Raw genomic sequence first — 21,298 nt, 5'->3', positions numbered from 1 at the left:
CGGGATGAACTGGATCACAACCAAAGGTAACGCAGATCTTCAGACATGAAATACTGATACTGGCTACTGGCTTTGTCTAACGCACTACACACTAGGTATATTTTATCAACTGCCCAGTGCACTGCATTTAACCCATTCCTGATTATTATCACAATTCAACTTTCTTGGAAAATAGCAAAGTTCACTATCATTTGCAACGTCTCTTACACGTTTGTCATACAGTAAACTTTGTCATGCTCATGTGTTTACGGTCGAAGATTCCTCAACTTTTGGAAGCACCTAGAAAGTATGGCTGAATGAGAAATTGCAATGTCATAATTTTTCCGAAATGAGCGTTTGCAATTAACACGTCCCCACTTTGTCACAATAAAACAACACTGCAGTCAGACTGAGCTAAAAAACAGAACAGACAAGCTAATTAGGAAAGCCAGCTACATCATTAGAGCAGGTCATAAAGGAAAGAATGCTTTCAAAACTGAAGACCATTCTGAGAAATCCTGCACACCCACTCCACACCCTGGATGTGGTTTATCAACAGAGCACTATCAGTCACAGGCTGAAAGTTGCAGCTGTGACGGTGTAATTTCCAGCAAAGGATGAATAAAGTATCTATCTTATGTCTATCTAATGTAAAGATAGCTAACAGCTAAACTCAGATTAATGGGAAGAAAAACATGTTATTTGGGTTTATTTTAGGCTTCAGGAGGATTGTGTTGCATTAGGGCTTTCATTTAGTCAATAAAACAACTACAAACATCCTTACAACATGACACAAGAGTGCAACTTTCATTTTAATAGAGCTTAGAGTAGGTGATGAATATTCAAGGCTAAGGCTTTTCACAGGATCCAAATACAGCACAAGCCGACAGCCTTCCTTAATTGAAGCAAACAGAACATTTGCTATGAGGCTTTTAAACCTGTGAGCCTTTTCTTTCTAACGTGTAAAAGGCAAACATTGTGTAATAACATTGGGATAACAGCATGATTCTTGCAGGCGTGCCTCGTCACTCAGTGTTATTGTGCATACAGGCGCTTTCACTTTCAAATATGCTCTGAGCCACAAAAGCTGACAACACCTGTCTGAAAGATTTAGGTGTACTGATGGTTTCTCAGCAAACCTGCTCAACAGCCTAGCTCCTTCGCCAAGTTTAACTTAAATGTAACCTTCATAGAGAGTTTTGTTCTTCTCACAACATAACACCCTCATCATCACGGGGCTGAGACATAGTTGGCTAAGATTTGCTTCATTTCTGCAGAAATCTTTGGAGACAAATACTTTTATCTTCAAGCGTTCCAGTGCTTGTGTACACTTCCTCATAGAGACATATTTTACCATATTGCTTGGAACAAACAAAACCAGGTTTGCAGCCTCAAAGAAACACAACTGGGTTTGTAGCCTCAGTGCTTTTTTGTTTTTGTGCATCCAACTAGGAACAATTTAATGTAAGGTAACTTGTGACCAGATAGGCTGGGCCATTAATAACTTTAACCTGATCCTGTTGACACTGTATGAGAACCACTTTACATTTAGGTGACCACAAATCATTGAATCTTGAACTATTCATTCGAGACAGCTTCTGTCGACTGCCAATATCACTGTCGAACACAACGGTATGTGTATGCTTATACAAAGAAATGTACTTAACCTGTGCAGGAAAGAAAATAAATGTGCTACTTAGAAGAGGACTCTGCACAGTTAAGGACCCTCAGAACAAAGTGCTGACCTTGTATAAGTGTATTTTATGTATCTATTATATGTATATATCTAGTATATGTATCTTGATCCTATGTGAAACAAGCCTATGGTAAGCTCTGACCCTCCAAGGCTGCACCAGGAAGCAATGATCTGAACTCCATGCACCGAGTAAGATGATGATTTTATTTATTTTACAGCATGCCATGAGTCATGTTTTTTTTTTTTTATGTCTTTTAAATTATTAACGTACTTTTTAACTTTTGTTAATTTATTGTACAGCACTTTGGTCACCTGTGGTTGTTTTAAAGTGCTTAATTAAATAAAGTTGGATTGGGGGGGCGCCAATAGCTCAGCGGCAGCGACAGCGCGCGTACCATGTTGCGAGGCCTCGCTCCTCGCGCGGGCGGCCCGGGTTCGCGTCCGGCCTGTGGCCACCCTCCCGCATGTCTCTCCCCACTCTCTCCCCCTTTCCGACTCTATCCACTGTCCTCTATCAATAAAGGCAAAAGGCCAAAAACAAATCTTTAAAAAAAAAATAAAAAATAAAGTTGGATTGGATTGGACATGTTGCTTGTTTCTTATTTATTAGTCTTTTTCTGCAGACAGACATGATAATGCATGCATTCAAACTATAAACACATCTGCACCAGGAGGAAGTTTTCTTCTTCCTTATGAAATCGCTGCAAAATCTGTTCATTTTGTTTTTGTTTATGACCAACATGTGGCTCAATGACACTCTGAAAAATCCTGCTACCTAAAAGCAATAGACCAGAATCTGAAGTCTACAAGAAACTCCTGTGAGTTATGCAAGATCTATAGCTGCTTGCTTTCAGTCCCAACACAGAATATTTGGACTATTGTCATCTTAACCTAATCAATGGACCACTCCATGACCTTCAGAACTACATAAACACCAAGCATGTCATAACACTAGCATGGTCAGAAAAACTTTCTGATCCTTCAAAAGGACGTTTTTATGTTGGGCTCTTCAGACATGACTGAAGCTCAGAGAAAGAAAAACACAGGAGATAATCTAAGCTCGATACATGCTTTGCCGCGTTTGTAAAACCAGGTTACGATTTGCATAAAAGAACGTCTCAAGATTGCATTAAGGTCTGTTTGTAAATTCCTGCATTGCCACAGGGCCAAAGGTATTGTCTCCAAAAATGTTGACTTGTTCATTTTGGTTTGTCTCTCCACACCCTCACCTGAGGGACCGTCTAGAAACGAGGGCATGAATCAAAAGTCTGTGCGCATGTGTGTGACGGGTTTATCAAGTCAAAGTGAAATAAAGATTGCGCGAACTATAATATTGCAGAAGGGAGACGCTCGACAAATAAGCAACTGCCCCTGACTTGAAGCCACTGGAAGCCATATGTCACAGCACTCTTTGCTTTGTCAAAGGTGACAGACTTTAAAGCCTACATTGTGACTTGTATCTCTCTGTAGACTTGCTCTCATTGGGTCAAAACACAAGCAGCACAGTATTGTTTTAATTCACAGAGTCATTGGTCAACGTCCTCCGTGACTACTCTCACACCTTCCAACAATCCAAACAATTAAGTAGCACTTGAGCCTCTACATGCGTTTGACCTCAATACTTTGGTTAGAGCTATCCAAAGGACTGGATACCTTAGTACCTAACAATGTACTCATATCTTCTTCTGTAGCCACAATTATATCAGTGAGTATTTGTGAGTTTTACTGTAAGCTCAGTCCAAGGTTAATGTGACGTGCAGGTCAAAACGCTACAGAAACACTTTCCGTATGAAGATCAATTTCCTTTTTTTGACCATTCTTTATCAATCAATTATCATAATAATAATAATCTTTATTTGTGCTTTTGTAGTTGGTTAAACCCTTCTCTGCTTCTTGGACGCTCCAGTCTGTTGTTATCTGTCTGTTGTTTTGAAAAAGATGGAGCAAACGTGCCATTAGAGTTTACATTTTTCATTAGAGCCATACAATATCTGTATCTGTGCCTTGGGGACAAACACCTGGAAGCTCCAGGGGTGATATGTTTGCTCAGAACTCGTTCTGGACTCAACAAGTAATAGAACTGACAGAGAACACAGATACATGTTTAATGTCTTTAAGACGAATTCAGATGTTTGCATCTGTCTACCATGTTTTTTAGGTCTTTTGTGCTTTTCAGTAACTAAAATGTAAAGATTTCTGTTGATTAGTAGTTGCAGTTTTATCTATTATTAGTTTTTATTACTGTATATAATTATAACATAAATCATTCAACTTATTTTACATTTTGTCTCCCAGGCCCCTAATTCAACACAGCCAGTGATCAAATATCAAAACTGTATTCTTTTGTGTTACACTTGAAAACTCTGTCTAAAGGAACTAGGCTTGCCTACAGATGTTTGGTAACCAAATTAATGCAACCCTGTTTTTGACGAGTCAAACAGATGAGTAGAAGTGCTACTAATCTCTCTCATCTGTTGCACAATGTGTGAACAAGGTTTGCTCACGTAGTAAGATTAATATTTACTCTGATGAAGACCAGTTCAGACACAACAACAACATGACTGACACTCATATAACTGGACTGAACATGAATATGTGTCACACTTGCACGACAGGTTTTTCATCTCAGCATCTCTCATTGTATGCTAAACTGGCATCATGGGACGTTAATTACTGAGTCAGAGGAAATGGACAACAACCGTCAACAGGTTCAAACACAGTACATGATGGATTTAAATATGTGCTGCGACAAAAATAAAAAGACAACTGGAAATGTCTGCCATGATTCGAAGCAATTGAGGTTCTTTGTGAATCTCTAATTTATCCAGGGAGGAGTGACTCAGCGTGGATATTTCTGCTCTACAGTCATACAGTTCACCACACTGCTATGAAACTCTTCTAATCAAGGATCAGTTTAGTTGAGTTTACAGAAACAGCACTGCTTCAGTCAAGGGCTTTGTATTTCCTATAATCCATAATATGATACGATGCGTATCGTGTTATACATTGATTTTGGATAACGAACATGTCCTACACAGACTTCACTGTTCTTTAATGCTGAGAATAATAGCAGAGGCGTAAGGATCCTACAACTTCAAACACTTCAATTCATCCTTGAAATACATGAAAATATTTGAATCCCAGAGCTATGGCAATATAGTGTTACTGTGAACTGCACCTTTAAAATCACAGCTTTGCAGCCATACTGACTCTGTAACATCTGCATCGATGCATGACTTTACATATAACGGTTTGTTGCTGTACCGACTGTTTGAGCACAGCCCTCGTCTGTGTTTAACGTAAAGTTGTTCCAATATTTATCTGCACAGTTTTGGTATCCTTTAAAATATGGGCAGGCATAAATATCAATAAGGCAACCTGTTGATGTCCTGACTTGTTCGATACATTCAATGACTCACTGGGGCCAAATACTAATACTTCATTCAAAAATAAACACTGTGCTCTAAATGGATTTCTCTGCCAAGTTGACTCATCATGTCACTACTTCATGACTCCTCACAGTGGAGCTTCTGACATGACTCAGGGCAGTAAGAACAGAAAAGCACTGAGCATAGAAGAAGCTGGCAGACATCAGGGCAAGAAGAGGAGAGTGGGATAACATCAGACATAAGAAGGTTGACGCATGATGAGAGGTAAAAGTGACACCGAGACACACCGAATAAAAACAATAATCCTGCACTTTAAATCCTTTTCTTTCACATAGTGTCATTATATGATTGTCTTGCAATAAATCGATCATCGCAGAATCATTGTTTTGTGACATGATCATCATTGTGGGCCTTAAATTGCATTTTGTATTGTTTTTGCTGCATTACAGAGTGAATGCATGGATCCAACAAAACAGTCAAGAGAAATCAAGTATCAGTTTATTGGTCACTTTTTGCACCAATCCTCCTCAATCCTAATCAACATCACTATAAATACCATTGTTGAGATAGGAAATTCAGTTTGTCTGCACTATAGTTCAAGTTGCAATTGTTTCACTTCCACCTGCAAAATCCAAGTGGCAAAGAAGAAATAAGTTCAGGGAATTCTTCCTGTGCTACGACAGTGCGACTGTAGTTGGAAATGTGACTTTAGCCTGGCTTTATGAACTTCTCTCTTCAGCGCTCAGTCAGCACATCATGTCCAGCAGGCTGTGAGCCGAGCTGCTGCTAAGGTGATAACCTTAAACCTTAAAAAGGGTTTTAAGAGGATTAATTCCCCCTTTCCAAAACAAACAGAGCCTCATTAAAACTGCTATATACACAGAATTTTCAGTTTCACATCTTAGATTCCCTGCGTCCCTGGGGCTCTCCTGCACACAAAGGGGAAAGAATGGTGTAAAAAGAGTTTTTATCAACACAACATTGTTACTTATTTTAGGTTTATTTTCATCTTCTTACACATGTTTGTGCTGATCTAAAAAGCAGACAATAGAACAAGTGTCACAGCTTTCATTCTTTGTGCGGTATGTATTTGTGGATGTTGTGCGAAGGATTCAAACACAGTAACAACAGAAACCATGTGACCTGATCTTTAGGGTTTGTTTTTCTACAGCAGTTTTTTTATCTATGCAGGTATTGTTTTTAGTGTGTCTTGGTGTCCAGAAGAGGAAAAAAGGATATTTCACCACCTGTACTTTCACATTTTCATGCAAAAAGTACTCACACAGCGTCATCTTCATATCTTTAATCAAATATTTAAACTGCACAAGGACAAGAAACTCCAGAATCTCTTGTTCTGTCTGACGGTTGATTGGCTCCTTGCTTTCTGCATTTCTCAAACTGTTACCACCAAAAGTTAAGCATGACTGTACTAGTCATGCCACAGTGCAATGCCACAGTGGTTAAAAGTGCCAGGGGGCTCAACAGTCCTTCTGAGAGATGTTTTCCACTCACACACGCTCTGAGTTCAGTCAACTTGTGTGATACTGTATTAGGCACTGGTTACCAGAAAGGAAATACAAGGAGAAACTATGGGACTTTCCAGAAGTCCAATTCGATTGTTCATTGATTAATTGTTGTATATTGTTATGATGGCAAATAGATTTGAAGAACAAATGAACTACTTTGGTTGTGAATGGAACTTTCAGTTGTAAATCAATTGCTCTTTTCATTAAAATGTTGAAGGAACCTCATGCACGCTGTGTAACTTGCCATCAACTTAAATGCTTATTAAAGAACATGTGCTTGAAACAGATGTGGATGCAGTTCTCTAGGTACCTGAAGTTGAGGCTGCAGATAAATGTTTGTTATTGATTCCCTAAATAATCGAGCAAAGAAGATACGTTTCTGGTTTCCAAATTGTTTTACTTGCAAGTAAACATCATCTGTGGGGATAGAAAGTGTAAAAAAATGAATTCATTGTGTGCATGTGCCCACAAACCTCATGCCTACCCTTTCATTAGTCAGTGCCCCAGATTGGGCATTTTAATTCCCTTGAATTTATAGTTAAATAATATATTCCACATAAAAAGGATGGTTTCTGTTTCTTTTTCCTGTGATCTTTACCAATGTTATTATTTGAGAGTTTGTTATAAAACATTACATGTTATAGTCTTTAGATGATTGGAATAAATTGAAGTGCTATTGTGCTTATAGCTGTATATTATTTAACAATATTCATATTTTGAGCTTCATGAAGCCAAGATTTATCAAACTGTCATTTATTCAATAAAGAAAAGAAACACAACAAACTAAAGTAAAGTATTAAACTCGTGTTACCTGAGGCTGTGGAAGCTGTCCAGTTCATCAGTCTCGGGGAAAAACACATCTCCTCCTTCTTTCTTTTTGGATTTTTTCCGTTTCAGCCTGAACGACAGCAGCCGTCTTCGCTTCTTTTCTTTCGGGGAACCGGATAACTCATCACCGGGCAGAGTGTCGTTTTCTCCCGGGCTGAGGGGAACGGGGCTCGTAGGTAAAGTCTCCGACTTGCGTCCGGGGCTGGTCGCTTCTCCATCCTTCTTCAGCGAGTTTGCCCGCTTGAGCTCTTTGCCTTCTTTGTTTTCTTTGGTTTTAAAAAAGTTCTTCACTTTCAGAGTGCTGGACTTACTCATGGTGTGTGAGAGGAAAGTCCTGTCGAACAATGTGCGTGCAGAGAAGGATGAAGGCGCGAGCTGAGTTCTCCTACCTCTGACTGAGGAGGAGAGAATCACGCGCTAACCTGCAGAACGGGTTGCTTGCCGCGTGCGTTTGGACATGCCCACATTGGTCGCGCGCGCCTCCAGGTAAACAGAACGTGCGCAAGAGGTTGAGCGTAGTACTTGGATTTACAGAGAAAGAAATTGCACTCCCTGCTGTTTCCTTCTAAGAATGTACTTTTAAATAAACGCTGCAAAGTGTTGAACTGTTTGAAAATGACATTTTGTTTTTACTGTTTGTTCTCCTTATTAACAGATTAATTAGCTCTATAGGGATACATAGGTCTGTATAAGTTGATACACTTAGCCTAACTCTGAAACTATGGGAAATAATAAAACACCCCTTTCAGAATTGGCAATTCATGACCTGCTGCTTTCCTTAAATGTAGCATTATTGTGTCTTTTTAAGATGCTGTTTGTCTTTATGCCTTTATCAGATAGGACAGTTGAAGAGAGACAGTAAATGTCTCTCAACAGAAAGGACTCAGCTCCAGCAGTCCGGTGTGTCCCTGGGAAAGACACATAGAACTGCACCCGCTGCTTGATGGTTATAAAGTTAGAATTAGACAACTTTATTGATTCTACAATGCACCCAGACCATTGCATACATTTACAAACAAAAAAATAGCAAACAAACAAATCACTGTTTGACAAAGGTGAGAGTTTGCAAGCGTAAAACCTTGTGTGGTCTCGCTGGACAATGTCAATAAATGTTTTTGAATGGGATTAGTTCAATGTAGTAGTCAGAAGAATAGAAAAGAAAGCTCAAGTCTGTTCACTATTTACCAGTGCACATGTTATTTTTTATATATGTATAATTTGTATATAAGGCATATATTTACACAAGCAACTTAAGGAAACATTTTCAACAGTTTGCATGTAATGATAGAGAATCTGTTTTACCCTTTTTCTATTCTAAAATACATCAAATACTGAAAGAAAGTATCACTATATGTACATGACATATCCATTATGTGTAGGTCTTTAAGCTTGCAAACATTTTTTAAAAATGTCAGCATCAATAATTTACTTTTGTCGAACTAAACTTCATCATTAATGGTCTTGGTTATACGATTGGGATTTCCTTCAATCAAAGACACATGTACCGATTTCTCCTCATCGGGCAGCCTTCATGGATTTCCTGTCACAGGTTTAAGAAAGGTCCATGATGAGCTCAGTGTTAATCCATAATCTGTGCTTGTTTAGTGATGAAGGCATAGACAGACAGTGAAATCATTCAGGAATGACCATAGAATCCAAAGTCAGACATTGTGTAATGTTTTAAATAACACATGCTGAGAGTAAGAGCAGCATGTGATGAGCTTTAATTAATGAACCTGTCAAGGAAAACACATGACAAGAAACTTATGTCTCACTTTGTACTATAAAAAAGTCATAGATGGATTGAAATGTGTGCATAGATAATTTTTGTCTATTCAGACCAGCTGTGAAGAGGGAAGGGATTTATTAAACATTTTGAAGGCTATAACCCTTTTAAAGTACGATTTACATTTGTTCACACAGATGTTTATTCATAGTGATCTAATTATAAAATCTTTGACTGTTTTATGTGTCCATTTTCATCAAGAGAGGACGTTTGCCAAGTCTCTGGATTAACCACTCTTCTGAGTGTCTTCTCAGATTTGTTTGTAATGATTGAATTTCAACGTCCACAAATTTACCTAAAACAACAGCTCCATCTGTTGGTTAACTTAAAACAAAACTCTGGCTTTATTGAACTTGTAAAGAGATTTATATTTTCATATCACTAACTAGGCAAGATGTATATATACATTGACATAAATATATCTTAATCAGTTAGCAAGTTTTTTCATAAAGCTAGTGTGGAAAAAGTACACGATTCACGACGACTGATCAGAGATTAAAATCTTGAAATAAATCAATTGGGAGATTCCAGTTTGGTCATTTACAAGAAAACTGTCTTTGTTTGTGTGTGTGTGTGTGTGTGTGTGTGTGTGTGTGTGTGTGTGTGTGTGTGTGTGTGTGTGTGTGTGTGTGTCTGTGTGTGTGTCTGTGTGTGTGCGTGTGTGTGTGTGTGTGGCAGGTTCGTGTGGACACACCTGTGTGTGTGTATGTGGTCAAAGACTGAGACCCAGAGAGAGGAAGCGAGTTGAACATCAGTTACCTTCTGATCTTTGTAAAAGTCTGTTTCACAAACTGTTAAAGATCTGAATGGAAACATCTATAAACCTTTCTTTTATTCAAAATACAAGGCACTAGAAACACGCAAAGGATGCAGGGGGACGTCCCACTCACTGAGTGATTCTGTTGATTGAGGCGTTATATAATCTATGGGTTTCTGTAGGGGTAAGCGTTTCATGCAGTTGAGGTAAAAGCAGGAAGATGAGTGAAACTTTGCAGTCTACATTTGCAGAGCTTGTGTGAGTGTGGTTTTTTCTTGTCTTTCACGAGTGTATCATTAATGGTACATTGAACTCTTCTGTCATAAGGTTTGACACTTTCGAGAAAGCAACAACCTGGGAGAAAGATTTTTCACCTCATTTTAACAGCGAGAATCAAATCCAGAGGACAAAAGAATCACCTGAGGGAGAACTTTCTCTGCAGGGTAAGTCCTGAAAAAGTGTAAAATTTCCACTGGTGTAAATATTCTATTTCAGTATGGTGACCACATGATACATTCTAATCAGTCTTAATGAAATGATTATTTGTCGTAAAGTGGTTTTCTGTAAATTACATAATGCTATGACTTATGATAAAAAAATTTACCCTTCAACTGCACTGTTTGGATGAACTCGCTTTTAAAGATTTAAACAGCAAACATATTTGAATAACACAGAGGGAACCACTTTACTGAAAAGTTTGCTTTTTAAAATATGGGAACACTACAAGCATTCAAAGTACAGAAACACATTTCTAAGCAAAAGGAACAAAACGTGATACCTTCCTCATTAATGCGTGCAGCTTCACTGTTACAAACAAACATACTGTGTGTGTGTGTATGTATGTATGTATGTGTGTGTGTATATATATATATATATATATATATATATATATACATATATACACATACATATATAATGTTACTGTAGTGAAATGTGAGAAGTGAAAGTGCAAAAGATACCATCATGTTGCCATATCTATTTCAGGTTTTCAAGAAGTGTGTAAGTTGTAACGTGATTCTTGCAAAAGAGAAATCGTGACCTTTGTTTGATATATATATATATATATATATATATATATATACTGAATTACCATATAGGTGATGGTTGGTGTTTGTGACCTTCCTACACACAAACTGAATCTCAGTGAAACACCTAACGATCGACTCTGATAAGGATCTCCTCGACTTCAAAGAGAAGAAGCACAGAGTGCAGATACCTTCTGAAGCCTACCTTCATCTGCAATCACTTGTTTTCTAAAAGGACTGAATTTGGGTCAGTCACCAACGAGAGGAAGAGCTGAACTAGAACAAAAGCTTCTTTCTCCTGTAAACTGACTAATGGGTTTGAACCTAACACCAAACTGTCATGTTTATTTTACAACATTTTTAATTTCAGTTAGACCTGCAAAATATTACCAACAGTCAATATAAGAAGTGACACAAAGTAACCGGTCACAAATTTAAAGGAACAGTTCGGCAAACGTTTACTGTATGACATGGTGAAAATACATATAAAAATATCATAAGATTTGTTACTTTAATGCATTAGAAGTGACGTTTAAAATGCGTCCTCCATTATAACGTGTGTGATGTGTTGTCTTGTTGAAGCCTACTTACATGATTTCACTTTATTATGAACCCCATTTTATCAATATTGTGTTTGTACAACATATTCCTCTCTAATTTTGTTAGGTCGAGGTATTTGTTTATTTGTCAGGGTTGATACACGAAGCCATTGTTACACCTGAGTAAAGTGCAACAGATTCAATGTAAGACCTCATGCCATGTCTAATTTGTAGTAATTATCCCTCGGCTTTTAGGAATTACCACATATGATACAACAACACAGTAAATCATTCATATTAGATTTATCTGCTCAGTTCAGTGTATGGTTCAGTAATCCAACATGAAATATTTTCTTATAATAATTAAACATAAGATAAACACTGTTCATAAGAAAACTGCAGCAGGAAGAAGAAACATTTTAATACCAACAAATGTCATAGTAGATTTCTCTGTGTGCCTTTAAATTGCCCCCCAGGAACAATTCACGTGTTTTTATTGAATTGAATGCAAACTGAAAATTACTGCAGACATAAGACACGAAGAAACAGACAGTAGAGCACACACAGACACACAGATTGAAAATAATGACTTAGATTTAATTTAAAAGAACCTGCATGAGTCAAAATACTTAATAAATGTCCCAGCCCTTTAAAAAGTCAGCAACATTTCTTTGTTACATACCGCTTTACTTCCTGCAAAGTGTAAGTGGTTGGCAGATATGTATCAATAGAAAAAAAAATGTTAAGGGTTGAGGCTTCCCTTGGTCCCTCTATGAATCTTTCAGTATGAATATGACTTTCATAATATGTCATTTCAAAACTCTCGCCACCAGTCCTACGATACACACAACCACCATTACGCCAAAAATTGGCACTCTGCCAAGTCCCGCAGCCATCAGTCCTAGTATCCGCAGTAAAAACAGAAAGTGACCCCACACACGGGCTACCCCGTGCGCGGACACGGTCCATCAGCGCCGCGCACGTGCCATAGTTAGCTGCAATCTAGTGAATCATTTTGTTTTCCACAGCGTGCGCCGCGGTGCGTCTCCGTAGCGCGCCACCAGCGCCATTAAGCTGCTAGACCTAGGGATGCCATGAAGTCAGCATAGGATACGCACAGACCATTCGGGCAATTAAAAAATATAACTCTATAGCCTGCGGACTTGATCTGCATGTCTTGGTTCCAAATGAGGTCACTCGTGTTTAATCTGTGCCTGTTGTGTGTTGCTTCCATTCCCTACAATAGGAAAATAACGAGAAGCACTGCCCATTATGTTATCCAGTCAAGATGGGTGCTTGATTAAGGTTGAGTGCAAGCATCTTTAATGATAAAATTACACAAATTGTGCAGTGTGAAAAGTGAATACTGAAGTATAGTGTGAATGTAACACACCATCTGATGCAGCCTTAGCATTAATGTAATGTTACTTTGAGACTGTGGGGCAGGATAAAGAGGCACTGTGGATTATGTTGTTTACTCTTTGATGTAAATTGATGTCTTCTCCCTTTAGATTTAAACTATGGCGGAGGTGACCCCAGACTACGAATACAGTACAGATGACTACCCTAATGAAGGTCTCTGCCACCTGGATCTCAATCCTATGGAGACTGCCCAAACCTACATCCACTCCATCATCTGTGGCTTCGGCCTGATCGGAAACGTTCTCGTCATCGTCACCTACCTCTTCTACAAACGAACCAAGACCATGACTGACGTTTATCTCTTCCACGTGGCAATGGCTGATCTGCTCTTTGTTGTGGCTCTGCCTTTTATCATTTACAACGAGCAGCACAGTTGGTTGATGGGATATGGGGCCTGTAAGTTACTGAGGTCAGCCTACAGTATTAACCTGTACAGTGGCATGCTCCTGCTGGCCTGCATCAGTGGAGATCGTTACATAGCCATAGTTCATGCTAGAAGATCGTTTGGTGCGCGCTCACACGCTCTGATGTACGGCCGCCTCATCTGCTTGACTGTTTGGCTGTTTGCTTTTGCATTAACTCTGCCCACATTGATCTACACAAAACTCTATGAAGATCACAACCCGGGGTCGGGCAATGCAACTGTGATATGTGAAATGTATTTCAGTGAAACAGAAACAGCCAAGCTCATAAAGGTGCTCGTTCCCAGCCTTCAAATGGCTGTCGGCTTCCTGGTGCCAATGCTGGTGATGGTGTTCTGTTACTCCAGCATCATGAGCACCCTTCTGAGGACACAGAGCAGCCAGAGGCACAAGGCCGTGCGCGTGGTGTTGGCAGTAGTCGTGGTTTTCATTGTGTGCCATCTTCCTTACAACATGGCTCTGCTGACCCACACTGTGGCTCTGTTTAAAGAGAGGAGCTGTGAGGGAGAGAATATCAAACTTCAAGTCATGGCTGTTTGCAGAAGTGTAGCTTACCTCCACTGCTGCCTCAACCCCGTTCTCTACGCCTTCGTCGGGGTGAAGTTCCGCAGCCACTTCAAGCAGATTTTGTCAGACTTGTGGTGTTACAGCAAAAAGTACATCTACTCCGCTCGCACGTCACGTGCAACGTCTGACATCTGTATCTCAGGCCGGGTTTCGTCAGAGGGTTTCAACAACATTTCCTCATTTAGTGCATAAATATGATGTGGTATAAACCTCCTTCAAACCAGTGAAGGAGCAGCTCAGCAGATTTGTTGAACTATTTTTTGGGACCAGGTTCTAAACATGTTTATTTCTGCTGTAAAAATTGTGATATGGGACCTGATGGGGATTCCTTGGTTTTTGTAGCCGGCCTCAAGTGGACACTTGAGGAGCTGCATATTCTGTTTCGCTCTGCATGTGCTTCCTTTTTTTAAAGACCGTCATTTGCTGTTAATGAGTTGAGCCACTGTGAGGTCATCTATTGTTTGTGGACTCAATGTTCACGATTTTGGACATGGCTTCTTTTTTTTTTGTTCTATTTCAGGTCGCTTTCAGAAACTCTTTAAGACTGCATTTATTTACTTTTTATTGCATAAAAAGTGCACTCTTGACATAATAAGCAGCACGCTTGGTTTGTTTGAATCCCTCTGAATATGATGTTGATTTGCTTTTAAATTTTTTTTGTATCTTAACGAAGACAAGAAGCTCATTTTCACACATTTTTAATCCTGACCAACTGAAATGTTCAACAACCATACACATACCTTATTGTACAATATATTACACTTTGTGTATATTTTTTATACATGATTGTGTCCTTCTGTCACATTATCTCAATAAACGTGTTTATAAAACCCTATCTTTTTAAAAAGAGTCGATGCACAGTACTAATGAATGATAACAGCTTTGGGTGATTATAAAAAGGAAACTGGACTCTTTTATTATCATTACATGAATCAGTGCATTTAATATTTCAAATCATTCATAGGATGTCATAGATTTTCTTAAACCAAAAAACATGATTTGTAAACCGGGCTATAGAATCATTTTATCACTTTTTGATTTAACAACAGAATATTTCTGCATCTTAACATCAAGTTATTACTTTCACTGGGGAAAAAAAACGTACATATCTGAAAACATGATATGAAACTATGTGTGCAGTCAAACGTGAACAGGTTTATATTTGTTTTCTAAAGATCTTGATAACACAATAGATTAAGCAGAAGTGTATGAGACAGTTGCAAGCTGTAAACCAGGAGTTCCTAGAAGGGGAGAAACTTCAGACGAGAGCTGCTTCTGTCAAGAATAGATAACACGTAACTGGGCCCAAGTGCAGGTGACTCTTGAGCGACTATCTCGCCAGCTTCAGCTTGTAGAAGGAATAATGAGCACTGAGTGACAGGCAGAGTTCAAACAGACAGGGTGAGCAGGATCTACAAAATACTTGTTTTTTTTTTATTAGAGTTTGTCATTTACAGGATAGTACTTTGCAGAATAATAAAGAAAGCTGTTTTCTCTAGGTGCTTTTTGACATAACAAATATGATTACTCTTTGATGTGTTAACTCTTTTAGAATACAACAAGCTTTCTTATGGCCCTCCCTCATGACCGTGTCCTGTATAGAACCGTATATAGATGGAGGATTCATCTCCAACCTTTGCCATTGAACTAAATGAAGTAGAAATTCACCTTTTAAGTGTTTTACAGTTGCAAACCAATACGAGAAAAAAAGCCACAGCGAACCAGCTTACCTCCGTGTAGTAGTGGAGTGGTCTCTGAGAAAGGAAATCTGTCTCACACAAGTGTGCCTGTAACCGCTTTAAAGACCACTCCACCGCTTCACGGAGCTGGTCCCCACCTGCACCACTTGTGGTCAAAAGCTGTCATTGGCCTCAGAGGTGATACCATGGCTGAATATTTTAAGTCATTGTTAGAACACATAAGATGAGCAGATGTTTGAATTTTGCTTAAAATTGAACAAAAAGACTATTTGAAACTTTGTCGAATTCAAGGGTTATAGAATAAACTAATACACAAACTGCAGGTACCTCCAGTCAGTCAACAACAAAATAAACCCATTGCATTTGTCCCAGACAGTGCATTCTTACCTTGTTACCTGATAGTAAAAAAAAGTTAGTAAAAAAACACCCATCAAACTAGAGCATCAGTCATCAGGCTCTATTACTTTCTGCAGAGAATGGATTGTTTTTGGGGCATGACACAGAAACCTTTTTGGTCATTTCCTGTGATTGTCTACAGAAGATGAATGCAACCACAAGCTACAAAAGAGGGTGAAGCTTGAAAGATTTATCAGTCAAAGTGAAACTGGGGACAGTGGCACGGAAAGGTTGAACATAAATGATAAGTTTTAAATAGAGTAAAAAAAAAGCATCACCAATGACAACAAATAGAGCCATTGGGGCGTTACTGTAGTGTCCATTAAGAGATACAGGAAATGCTCACAATAATCCAAAACCTGAAATAAAAGGGAGGAAGTATAATCGACAAATTGTGTCGGAAAGTGTTTGGATGTTGAAAATCTGATGGAACTTTTTGAATAAAGCCAAACGTAGCCATTTCAGTGACAAAACATGTTCATTGAATCCAGATTGTCATGATTTACTCATGTTTAGTTACTTTATTCTTTTGTTTAGATACTTAGTTCATTAGTTATCCTCGTGTTGATTGTTTCCTGGTTCAGTCTTCAGTGTTTCCTGTTGTCATGGTGTCATTTCTTCTTCTTGTGTCTCTCTCTTTGTTCTTCTGTCTTCTGTGTGTCTTCAGTGTTTCATGATTTATTTTGTTGTAGTCCTCCGTGTTTCTTGTATTTTATTCCTACCTCTGTGTTTCCCTGCCCTCATTGTGTTCCCCTGTGTCATTAGTCTGACCTGTGTTTGATTACGTCATGTCTTTTTAGTGTTCCTTCCCTGTGTTGTCTAATCCTTGTTAGTCGTTTGTCAAGTGTCAAAGATTCCCCATGTTGGTTCCTGAGTTCACTTCTTCTTATGTGACTCAGTTTTGCATTGTATTATTTTTTTTTGCATTTTTTAAATACATTTTTGTTTAATAAATACTTTTCTTGATTCTGCACTTTGGTCCACCTCCTTTTTTTTTAAACACAACTAATGCCAGGATGTTCAAAGAAAACCTTCCAGGGCTAAAACGATTTGATTGGTTAAATCTTGACATCAAGTTAATTAAAAGAAAGAAAGAAAGCAAAGAAACACAGTATACACTCGTATCCTACATATGCAGCTCGTCTGCTCTTTAACCTACCTATAAGAACATCTCCTCACACTAGCTTCTGCTGGTATCAAGTTTAAAACTCTGCTGCTCGCTTACAAAACAAAAACAGCTCCTCCTTAGATTCTATTATCCAGGTCTACACTCCCTCACGCCCTCCACGCTCTACCAATAAAACGCGTCTGATTCAACCTTCACAGCAGGGTCATAAGACGCTAACTAGGCTGTTTATTTTATTCAATATTACCTTACTTCATAAAAAACCAAGTGAAGTGACTGCGGTCAGGTGATAGTTTAATGATTTAGAAGGTTTTTTTAGAGATCTAATAAAATCTTCATAAAATATATTAAGATACCAAATTTCGTCTTAAACGAACATTTTTTTTTTTGCTCAGACAAACATTTTTTTTCCAAGTCTGGACAGAAAATATGTGACGTACTGAACATCTTTTCTGCAAAGTTATGGACCACAGCTGAGGCACAAACTTAAGGAGAAACACAAATGAAGATGTAACAGAAAGGATGAAAATGGAAACAATCCTATCTTTGACCTCTTGACCTCTGCAGGCATCAAACTGTTTCCTTTAAAATCTTACTCCGCCTCCATTTGGACTCAAATCATGACATCAGCTCAGAACAAACACACTAGTTGGTGTTTGTCATATTGTAAAAACCCTTATCATAAAGTCTCAAACAACTACGTCCATGAATGTTCTAACATTTATTTATTTATTTATTTATTTATTTTAAACCATTACAGGTTTTAGAGGAGTAGAGGGCGGGGACTGGGGGGAGGGACTTTAGTAAAAGAGCAGTTGTGAAAAGATCTTTTCAGGCTAGGACTGCCGTGATCCGGCTCTTAGTTTTGGATCCATCTTTCGTGCCTGACTTCCACAAATAATCTGCACCCAGAAGGGAGACCTCTCAGCATGAGCATATGATGACGTCCTCTCCTCTTCCTTCTCCATCATCTTCTTCTCGTTCTTTGTGGGAAAGTCATAAAACAGAGATCAGAAATGTCATTAAACAGTTCAACACAACAGTTAATCTGAACTTTAACTTTAACATGCAGAAATACATCATTTTCACAACAGAAGTGCTCCAGGCCTGTAGGGGGCGTTAGCTACAACTGGATTTTGATTAAATTATAATAATTCTTTATTTTTGGGCCACTGCAGCAAATTGTCTTTGTCAACAACAATTGCATTGTTTCAATAAATGCATCCTTACCTTTGAGAATATATTGCTGAAGAACTTGGTAAAGCTGCTCTTGTTCTTCTGTTTTGGTTGTATCATGCTTGAAGACCACTCAGGTGAAGCCCATCTTCCCGTGCCCTCTCCTTCTGCCTTACAGTCAGATTTAGCAGCCTCATCATCTGAAAGTTTCAGTGGAGTTGGCGCGACCTTTGCGCTCCTCCACCATCTGAGAGACCTCTTCTTTTTATTCATCGTGTTCTTGCATCCTGCCTGTGTCTCCTCTTCCTTGTTTGTCTCCAAACTGTTCTCAGAGTGGCAGCAGGCAGAAGCTTTAAAGCTGGAGGATTCTGCCTCTTCGTCCTCTGGTTCCTCCTGAGAGAATGAACCACTTTCCTCTTCTTCAGAGGATCTTGGAGACAAACGCTGTGCCACATGGATGTGGAGCAATGTTTGGATCTTGTGAGGAGTATTGTTGTCTTTTGTCTCCACAGCAGCCTCTTGAGTCACTTTACTAAGGGCTGAGCTGATGGAGGAAGAACTGCAGGAGAAAGGTCTGACACTGAACGTGGACCTGTCCTCGCTGAGGGAACAGCAGGTCATAGAGTCGGACATCTCCTCGTTGATTGATGAAACATGATGTGTGACATGATTGTTCTCTCGTAAATTGTCACAATTCATCAGTTGCTCTTCATCGTTCTCTGTGATATTAAAAATCTGAGGGAGAAACACAAACATTGGACAACTGTAAATACACTTGTAAATACTGCAGAATAACTTATTGTTCACTCTTGTCTGAAGAAGTTCAGTCTGTTTGAGTTGTGAAGACTGTATCAGAAACAAAAATGTCTGCCTCATGGTTTAGCTCCCCCTTCTCTTTCTGGCTTTATTAACTTCAAACCTGTCACAAATAGGACCACTAAAGGTGCAGCTAAGGGGGGACTGCACAATCCCACTCATAAAATCACATGTGAGCAGAGTGCCTTTCCCTTCAGAACATCAGAAGCTTTAAAGCTGGAGGATTTTGCTTTCACCTGTTCGTCTTCTGCTTCCTCTCGACAGAATGAACCACGTTCCTCTTCTTCAGAGGATCTTGGAGACAAACGCTGTGTCACATGGATGTGGAGCACTGTTTGGACCTTGTGAGGAGTATTGTTGTCTTTTGTCTCCCCAGCAGCCTCTTGAGTCACTTTACTGAGGGCTGAGCTGATGGAGGAAGAAGAACTGCAGGAGAAAGGTCTGACACTTAACGTGGACCTGTCCTCGCTGAGGGAAGCCCAGGTCAGAGAGTCGGACATCTCCTCGTTGATTGATGAAACATGATGTGCGACATGATTGTTCTCTCGTAAATTGTCACTATTCATCAGTTGCTCTTCATCGTTTTCCATGAAATTAAAAATCTGAGGGAGAAACACAAACATTGGACAACTGTAAATACACTTGTAAATAAACCTTTTTTTTCATTCTTGTACTTTGTTGTGAAAACCTTATCAGAAACAAAAATGTCTGCCTAGTTTATAGAATTCCTCATGGTTTAGCTCCCTCTCCTCTTACTTATAAAAACCACATTTGACCAGAGGTTCTTTTCGTTTAGCGCGTCACATGGAATTTAAAACCACAATCAGAGAGTCAACATCCTATCATTCATTAAACCAACCAACAATGTAAACTGATGCTGTCCTCCTTACCAACCTTGTTTTGTATAAATCTGTATTCTTTCATACCAATGAAGGAACGTTAATGGAAAGTTATTTTTCTTGCATTTCTTTAGGACGTTTGCATGAGTGGCCTGATTCTACTAAATGATATCCTTTTGAAGTTGCAGCATATTTTAATACATTGTTAATTTCATATGAATCTAATATATTTAAAAATGGATGAATAAATTCTATGTGCTGGAGGCTCACAGTCCTCTTTAGTCACCTTGTTGATGGAGGTGTCACAGGATGAAGATCTTACCTCTGATCTGATGTCAGATGGGATCTCCTCAGAGACGTCTGATGCAGCAGACGACCACACAGACGTGCAGATGGATCTGCTGTGCTTGCTGAGGGAGCACAAAGACAGTGAACACAGGCTCTGGTCGTCCTCAGATGAGGAACTGTGATGGCTGCTCAGGTCTGTGTCCTCTCTGAGGTGGTCACCGTCCACCAACTGATCAGAATCATTGACAGTCTGATCAGTCATGCCCGGTGCAGGGACATTTGTCATCTCAACAGATTCTGGGAATAAGAAGAACGTAACAGAGCTGGAGATTGCCTCCATGAGCTCTGGTTCTTCGTTCAAGTGACTGAAATCAGACATCTGTCGGAGAAACACAAACATTAGAAATCTGTAAACCTATCTCAAAGAGGTGTTGAAATATTTCATTTTAAACTTGTATGTATGGTGTACAACAGTAAAGACGGTATGACAATAAATACACAAACACCTGACTGATAAAGTGATTCTGATATAATATGGTTTGTACATCAGCTCAAACACATTCTTTGAGACACATTTTACTTGTTTAACTTGTCTGGTTTTTATTTTATTGTTGGTGTTTCACATCAGAAATGCTTGAAGGATAAATTTGGTATATTGTTTGTTTGTACAGAAATCATGGCAGTAAAGTTTCCACTTTGTCTCTGTATGAAACCTGACGCATGAAAAATCACAATCTATCCAACAGCTGAAACTGAAACCCACTAACTAGCTACAAACATGATCGGTCAATTAGTTTGAACCAATCAGCTTCACTCTCTTACCGTTTTCTTCTCAGACATTAGTTGATAAGTAGGTTCACGTGTTTGGTTGTTGTTGTTTTTCTCTCCTTTTCGGATTGCTTTGCTTCAGATTGGATCTTTCTGCAGGTGTGTTTTTCGTCTTAACAGGTTAGTGTCTCAGATGAAATGATCTCTGCTGAGCTGACTGAGGGGCTAAGAAAACTCTGCTGCTGATGACCTC

At 39.0% G+C, this 21,298-nt stretch overlaps 3 protein-coding genes across 4 annotated transcripts in view; 1 reads left to right on the top strand and 2 right to left on the bottom strand.

Moving 5' to 3' along the window:
- Positions 1-7,799, bottom strand: part of crybg1a (crystallin beta-gamma domain containing 1a) — a 45,273-nt gene extending 37,474 nt beyond the window's left edge. Inside the window, exon 1 of the mRNA XM_079369963.1 lies at positions 7,402-7,799. Within this exon, the coding sequence (XP_079226089.1) occupies positions 7,402-7,733 (332 nt within the window). The 5' untranslated portion in view covers positions 7,734-7,799. The remainder of the gene's footprint in view (positions 1-7,401) is intronic.
- A 5,309-nt stretch (positions 7,800-13,108) lies between these two features.
- Positions 13,109-14,190, top strand: ccr6b (chemokine (C-C motif) receptor 6b). The gene has a single exon (XM_079370417.1). It carries the CDS (start codon positions 13,127-13,129, stop codon positions 14,126-14,128), a length of 1,002 nt encoding a protein of 333 aa, XP_079226543.1. The 5' UTR covers positions 13,109-13,126; the 3' UTR covers positions 14,129-14,190.
- Positions 14,191-17,890: 3,700 nt separating this feature from the next.
- On the bottom strand, positions 17,891-21,227 carry LOC306840591 (uncharacterized protein). 2 transcript variants are annotated; one of them, XM_079369982.1, is made up of 5 exons: positions 21,100-21,227; positions 20,312-20,656; positions 19,387-19,752; positions 18,389-19,069; positions 17,891-18,141 (listed from the first exon to the last, which is right to left on the bottom strand). In XM_079369982.1, exons 1-5 carry the CDS (start codon positions 21,115-21,117, stop codon positions 17,995-17,997), a joined length of 1,557 nt encoding a protein of 518 aa, XP_079226108.1. In that variant the 5' UTR covers positions 21,118-21,227; the 3' UTR covers positions 17,891-17,994. The 2 variants fall into 2 exon arrangements, with proteins under 2 accessions (XP_079226108.1, XP_079226109.1); XM_079369983.1 differs by lacking the exon at positions 19,387-19,752 and having other exon boundaries at positions 21,100-21,226.
- Positions 21,228-21,298: the final 71 nt, after the last annotated feature.

This window comes from Symphodus melops, assembly GCF_947650265.1.
Source record: "Symphodus melops genome assembly, chromosome: 19".
NCBI classification, from domain to species: Eukaryota; Metazoa; Chordata; class Actinopteri; order Labriformes; family Labridae; genus Symphodus; species Symphodus melops.
Note: the sequence above shows the minus strand (reverse complement) of the source record. Positions and strands in the feature narration are given on the sequence as shown.